At 42.0% G+C, this 7803-nt stretch overlaps 1 protein-coding gene across 3 annotated transcripts in view; it reads left to right on the top strand.

Annotated features, from left to right (window-relative positions):
• Positions 1-7803, top strand: part of IFTAP (intraflagellar transport associated protein) — a 37018-nt gene that overhangs the window by 5135 nt on the left and 24080 nt on the right. For 2 of the 3 annotated variants that reach the window (XM_072119036.1, XM_072119033.1), the window contains exon 2: positions 6723-6858. The exons of the other annotated variant lie outside the window; for it this stretch is intronic. In XM_072119036.1, the coding sequence (XP_071975137.1) occupies positions 6738-6858 (121 nt within the window). In that variant the 5' untranslated portion in view covers positions 6723-6737. The remainder of the gene's footprint in view (positions 1-6722; positions 6859-7803) is intronic. 3 annotated transcript variants of the gene reach the window in all.

The following is a 7803-nucleotide window of genomic DNA, read 5'->3' as shown; positions in this document are numbered from 1 at the left end:
GCATTAAAGAGCTGGCAGCGTGTGGGCGCCGCCATCTTGGCTCCGATCGTCACTCCCCGTGACATCACCGGGGAGCGGCGATCCGTTGCCATGACGTTGCTATCATGATCTAGGCTATTTATTACAATGTGCGATCTGCACATTGTAATAGATGGTATGCAAAATCCCCATATACTGCCATACTGTAGTATGGCAGTATATGATAGGATCAATCAGACAACCTAGGGTTAAAGTACCCTAGGGAGTCTGAAAAATAGTAAAAAAAATAAATGAAAAAAAGTAAAAAAAAAAAAAAATGATATAAAAATTCAAATCACCCCCCTTTCCCTAGAACTGATATAAATATAAATAAACAGTAAAAATCATACACACATTAGGTATCACCGCGTCCGAAAATGCAGATATATCAAATTATAATAACTGCTTTTCACTGCGTTTAACCTCGTAACGGAAAATAGCGCCCAAAGTCGCAAATGGCATTTTTTTGCCATTTTGAAAAATAGAAAAAATTCTATAAAAAGTGATCAAAAGGTCGCACAGTCCTAAAATAAAAGCACTGAAAACGACATCAAAAGTCGGAAAAAAAATGACACCACCCACAGCTCCGCACACCAAAGTATGAAAAAGTTATCGGCGCAAGAAGATGGCAAAATGAAGAATTTTTTTTCTGTACAGGAGTTTTTAATTTTTGTAAATGTATGAAAACATTTTAAAACCTATACAAATTTGGTATCCCCGTGATCGTACTGACCCAATGAAAATAGACCTGTCATTTGAGGCACACAGTGAAAGCTGTAAAAACCAAACCCACAAGAAAATGTTGCAAATGTGTTTTTTCATCATTTTCACTGCATTTAGAATTTTTTTCCAGGTTCCCAGTACATGGCATGGAATATTGAATACTACCACTACGAAGTGCTATTTGTTACGCAGAAAATAAGCCATCACACAGCTCTGTACATGGAAAAATAAAAAAGATCTTTGAATGTGGGAAGTGAAAAATAAAAATGCAAAAACAAAAAAAGGGCCTGGTCTTTAAGGGGTTAAAGAAGCCTGTTACAGATTGTAGTATGTGGCAGATGTGGTTCCAGTTATGGATTTTGCATAAAGGCACAGGAACTTCTGGTAACACCTCTGATACACTGATGGGTAATTGGGGAACCCAAAGGCAAATGAGAGGACACTGCACCATGTGACTGCAGACCGTGTCACTGATATGTAGGGGCCCAGACCTCATTGACAGCATCCTTTATTTGATAAAATACAGGTGTTTCCCATAATTGCTAACACTCCCTTAAAGGTTAGGACAGTCCCTGAAGGGTGAGCCAGCCCAAAGTCCCAAAAGATAGGTCAAGATTCCTAATTTAAGGGGAATGCTCCCACATCTACCAAGCTCTCGGACATTTCTTTTCCAAACAAAAAGAGATGTACCGTATATACTTGTGTATAAGCCGAGTTTTTCAGCACAAAAAATGTGCTGAAAAACGTCCCCTCGGCTTATACACGAGTCTATAACAAAAAAATTACCCACTTAAAAAAAAAATAAACTTAAATACTCACCCTCCGATGTCAGCGCGGCTCCCCGATGTCACCGATGTCAGCGCGTCCCGTCTTCATTCTTCTCTGCGGCTCCTCTTCTCTCTTCTATCTTCCGGCATGGAGGCGGCCATGGTTTCTTAGTGGCCGCGCATACTATGACGTCAGCAGCGGGCACTAAGTGCCTGCTAGAAGAAGAGATGGCCGCGCCCATGCCGGAAGAATGAAGAGGGGCCGCGGAGAAGAAAGAAGACAAGATGCGCTGACATCGGGAACATCGGTAAGTCGCGGCGACATCGGGGAGCCGCGCTGAGATCGGGAACATCGGTAAGTCGCGCCAACATCGGGGAGCCGCGCTGACATCGGAGGGTGAGTATATAAGTTTATTTTTTTAAGGGCCGTGGGGGCAGGCTGGCTGTATACTACTAGGGGCTTGCTGTATACTACTAGGGGCTTGCTGTATACTACTAGGGGCTTGCTGTATACTACTAGGGGCTTGCTGTATACTACTAGGGGCTTGCTGTATACTACTAGGGGCTTGCTGTATACTACTAGGGGCTTGCTGTATACTACTAGGGGCTTGCTGTATACTATTAGGGGCTTGCTGTATACTACTAGGGGCTTGCTGTATACTATTAGGGGCTTGCTGTATGCTACTAGGGGCTTGCTGTATGCTACTAGGGGCTTGCTGTATACTACTAGGGGGCTGCTGTATACTACTAGGGGGCTTGCTGTATACTACTAGGGGGCTTGCTGTATACTACTAGGGGGCTGCTGTATACTACTAGGGGGCTGCTGTATACTACTAGGGTGTTACTGTATACTACTAGGGGGCTGCTGTATACTACTAGGGGGCTTGCTGTATACTACTAGGGGGCTTGCTGTATACTACTAGGGGGCTGCTGTATACTACTAGGGGGCTGCTGTATACTACTAGGGTGTTACTGTATACTACTAGGGGGCTGCTGTATACTACTAGGGGGCTGCTGTAAACCACTAGGGGGCTGCTGTATACTACTAGGGGGCTGCTGTATACTACTAGGGGCTTGCTGTATGCTACTAGGGGCTTGCTGTATACTACTAGGGGGCTGCTGTATACTACTAGGGGGCTTGCTGTATACTACTAGGGGGCTGCTGTATACTACTAGGGGGCTTGCTGTATACCACTAGGGGGCTTGCTGTATACTACTGGGGGCTTGCTGTATACTACTAGGGGCTGCTGTATACTACTAGGGGGCTGCTGTATGCTACTAGGGGCTTGCTGTATGCTACTAGGGGCTTGCTGTATGCTACTAGGGGCTTGCTGTATACTACTAGGGGTTTGCTGTATACTACTAGGGGGCTGCTGTATACTACTAGGCGGCTGCTGTATACTACTAGGGGGCTGCTGTATACTACTGGGGGCTGCTGTATGCTACTAGGGGCTTGCTGTATGCTACTAGGGGCTTGCTGTATACTACTAGGGGTTTGCTGTATACTACTAGGGGGCTGCTGTATACTACTAGGGGGCTGCTGTATACTACTGTGCGGCTGCTGTATACTACTAGGGGGCTGCTGTATACTACTAGGGGGCTGCTGTATACTACTAGGGGGCTGCTGTATACTACTGGGGGCTGGCAGGCTGTATACTACTGGGGGGGTTTGACCAATGCATTTCCCACCCTCGGCTTATACTCGAGTCAGTAGTTTTTCCCAGTTTTTGGTGGTAAAATTAGGGGTCTCGGCTTATACTCGGGTCGGCTTATACTCGAGTATATACGGTAACTACTTCCACAAAAGGGGGCACGTCATAACTCCATAGGGAATGTGTCAGTACATGATTAAACTGGTTCCAAAAAATTATCCCGGATTTGGGATAGAGGTAGCAAAAAAAAAAAAAAAGCATACTTTCCTTATTTGAGTTTGTATGTTCTCTCCGTGTTTGCGTGGGTTTCCTCCGGTTTCCTCCCACACTCCAAAACATACTGTTAGGTTGTTTAGATTGTGAGCCTCATGGGGACAGGGACCAAATTGCCATGCTTTGTGCAGCGCTGTTTAATCTGTGTGCGCTATATAAATAAAGAATTATTATTACATACAAAATAGGGTCTGTAGGTTTGTTCTTGAGTTGAATTTGTATGTAAGTCGGAACTGTATACTTTATCATTGTAATCCCAGCCAGAACTTTTTAGGTCTCTGTGACCTTTGGATTTTAAAAATGTTGGGTTGTTATAAGAATCAGGATTAACACTAAAGCTTCATTACAGACACATTTGATAACTGTTACATCTGATTTTTGTGGACTAGGACTAAAGTACAATAAATTACCAATATCCAGTGGTCCGTTTGTAACTAGGGTCGTATGTAAGTCGAGTGTTCTTAAAGAGAACCCGTCATGCAAAATAACCCCCCTAAACTAAATATATTTTCATAAACTGCCATTAGAGAGCATTGCCTCTATCCCTTCATTGTCCCTCTACATGCCTGTAAACCTAAGCAATGAGGTCCTAAAGCTGTATGCAAATGACCTGTGAAATGTCCAATGAAGCATTAGCATATTCAAGCTGTCCACTCTATTCATGAGTGGGAGGCACAGCCACACCCCCAGTGCATGACTGACAGCCTGTATAATGATGTGAGGCTGTATAATGATGTGCTTCCTGGTGCTGCTGGCCACGCCCCCTGCAGCCTGTGTGTGCATGTGTGTGTGTATAGGAGAGATACAGCAGCTCCAGACAGCAGCCATGTTACAGCAGAACATGTCAGGTACTTGTGTAGCTGATGTCTGTGTCTCTCACCTGTAAATTAGGAGGATGCAGCATGTCAGCAGATGCAGCACACACACTAGCAATGCTAGCAATCCTAAGAGACCCTTTTATCCTAATGATCATGGAGGGAAGATGGGAAGCAAGAAGGATCATGCTAGAAATATAAAGATGTAATACAGGCGGTCCCCTACTTAAGAACACTCGACTTACATGCGACCCTAGTTACAAACGGACCTCTGCATATTGGTAATTTATTGTACTTTAGTCCTAGGCTACAATAAACAGTTACAACAGTTATCAGAGGCGCCTGTAATGAGGCTTTAGTGTTACTCCTGATTCTTATGACAACCCAACATTTTTTAAATCCAATTGTCACAGAGACCAAAAAAGTTCTGTCTGGGATTACAATGATAAAATATACAGTTCCGACTTACATACAAACTCAACTTAAGAACAAACCTACAGACCCTATCTTGTAGGTAACCCGGGGACTGCCTGTAATGTCCACCACCAGCTGAAGAGGGCGCTGGTATTAGAGACACCACACCACTCTGTATACCCCTGGGATTAAATAATTGATCACATGACAATTATTTTTTATAGAAAATTAAATATTTAAATATGAATATGTAATAGGTAGACATCTCTCTAGTAATTTCTATCCTCTCCGTCTCAGGATGTCTTTGTCGTGACCGACCATAAACCGCCGTCTTCTGAAGCCTGGAAGACGCGAGTAAATATTTCCTTCTCTAAAACACCACAATTTTGCATATAAACCACCGAGAGGTTGTGGTTTTTTTGGCGTCTGAGCCTCTCGGGACGACAGGGGTCACATGGGTGACTCAAAGCGAGGGACTATTTCCTGTTGTTATTATGGATAGAGTGTTTTTGGGGAGTGTTGGATCTGGGGTTGGCAGAAGTAAAATATGGTAATTTATGTAAATCTTTTTATTACAATTTTTTGTGGTTTTCAATTAGATTTTAGTTTATTGTTTAGTGCTACGTGGAAACTATTAACGGAGCTTCCTAGGAAACTACTGAGCTTGCAGAGTATAAGGGTGCGGTCACACGTCGCGTTTAACGCATGCGTTTAAAAACGCATTGCAATAGCTGGAGAGTGATTTGCCTAATTAAACAGCTGCTAACACCTGTGTTTACAAGACGCAACCGTTAACGCATTGTTAACACATGCGTTAACATCGCGGTTAACGCATGCTGTTGTTAACACGTTGTTAACGCATGCGTTAACATCGCGGTTAACGCATGCGTTTTGTAAACACAAGTGTTAAGAGGTGTTTAATTAGGCAAATCACTCTTCAGCTATTCCAATGCGTTTTTAAACGCATGCGTTAAACGCGACGTGTGACCGCACCCTAACCTGGAATTGTGAAAAAAAAAAAAAAACCTTCCGCAGTTGGAAGTTAGATTTGTTCTGTAAATGTCTACCTAAGGACACCCGACTTACAGACGACCCCTAGTTACAGACGGACCCCTCTGCCCTCTGTGACCTCTGGTGACCTCTCTGGATGTTACTATACCCCCAGGCTGCAATGATCAGCTGTACAGTGTCTGTAATGAAGCTTTATTGATGATCCTTGGCCTCATTACAGCGAAAAAATTTAAAACTCCATTTTTTCACTGGGGCGGAAAAAAAAATTTGTCTGGATCTACAATTATAAAATATACAGTTTCGACTTACACACAAATTCAACCTATGGAACCTATCTTGTACGTAACCCGGGGACTGCCTGTACTTCGAATTATGTGCACGGTGTTGCAAATTAGGACACGCCCATTTCGTTTATAAATTTAAATTTAATTTTGTTGCTCATTCAGCACGGATACAACCCTGCTACATTGATACGGCAAATATCTGAAGAATATAAGCAGACACAGGACAAATCTAACTTCCCCTATTTATTCCGTAAAGTGGGGATGAGATTTGTAAAAAAATAAATAAATCCTTGTTCTACCTACAGTATTTGTTTAGTTAGCTCTGAATTAGTTACAGCCATACATTGTAACGAACCCCCAGACCGAGTGACGTATATAATGTACTACATTAATGACTAAGTATTCAGTCCTAACAGAATTGATGGGAATCCTTTCTGCAATCGTCTACTAAGGCCTTCCAGCCTCTTTTTGATCACCACAATCACTATGAAAACCTCGATCAGACCTCACTAGCTGCACCGATTTTGAAAATATTAATTACAAAGACAGGAATTCTTCTGGCACTGTGTTAAAAGTGGAATTCTTTATATCATAATCCATTAAAAACAAGTATGCCGTTTACTGACGCGTTTCTAGCCTCAAACCAGCCTCTTAATCATAGCATTTGAAAATGTTTACCCACATTGAAACCCCTCTTTACCACTATATTTTTAAAATCTTTTTCATGTATTTTCACTTACTTTTCGTGTATATATCATCCCGCAGGATCGAGTTCCCATCATGCCGAGCTCTGACGTTGTGGCAGATGAAGAAATGGCGAAAAATGTTTTGAGCCGGTTCATCAGCATCCCAGAGCAGACGTATGAAGAATTCCTATCCACCTTCACCTGCCTTCCACAAGGTATCCACAAAGGGTCCATACCCTGCTGGATTGCTGAGCTGAATTTTTTATTTTTGGTATTTCATTAAAAAAAAATTTTTAATATTTTATATGGACAAATAAGTTGTCCACATACAGGTAGATAGGTTCTATAGGTTCGTTCTTAAGTTGAATTTGTATGTAAGTCGGAACTGTATACTTTATCATTGTAACCCCCAGTCAAATTTTTTTTTGGTCTCTGTAACAATCGGACTTTAAAAATGTTGGATTGTCATAAGAACCAGGATTTACAATAAAGCTTCATTGCAGACACTTTAAATACTACCCGTATATACTCGAGTATAAGCCGACCCCAGTATAAACGCAGGCCCCTAATTTTACCACAAAAACCTAGTAAAACCGATATATTTTTTTTACCTTAGTATAAGCCGAGTTTGGGGTTTTCAGCACATTTCTTTGTGCCGAAAAACTAGGCTTATACTCGAGTATATATGGTATTATAGCTGTTCATTGTAGCCTAAGACTAAAGTACAGTAAATTACCAACATCCAGAGGTCTGTTTGTAACAAGGGTACGTCTGTACGTCGGGTGTTCTTAAGTAGGGGACCGCCTGTATAAGGTCCGAGTCAGATCCCTTTGGTGGTTTCCCTTTAAAAAAAGAAAAAAAAACACAAAAAAGATACGGACACTTTAAAGTAAAAACCAAGGTAAAAGTAAAAGTGTTAAAATTTTATCTTTATTTTTTTTTTTTTCTTTGTACCTTTTAGCATTTTGTTATCTCTAGGTTGTGTGTATTTCTCCCTTGCTCCACGTGAAGATGTTCTGTAATAAGCGGCTCCCATTGTTTTCTAAGCTTGATTCCCGATATGTGCAGCGAGGCGGCCGGTGGGTGGAAAGTTGTGTTTTTTTTTTTTTTTTTTTACGGTCTGAGCATTTCGAGTCCCCCGTGAATATTTAAGGTTGTTT

Source organism: Engystomops pustulosus, chromosome 7, assembly GCF_040894005.1.
Source record: "Engystomops pustulosus chromosome 7, aEngPut4.maternal, whole genome shotgun sequence".
NCBI classification, from domain to species: domain Eukaryota; kingdom Metazoa; phylum Chordata; class Amphibia; order Anura; family Leptodactylidae; genus Engystomops; species Engystomops pustulosus.
The sequence above is the reverse complement of the archived record's forward strand: the minus strand, read 5'-3'. Positions and strand labels throughout refer to the sequence as shown.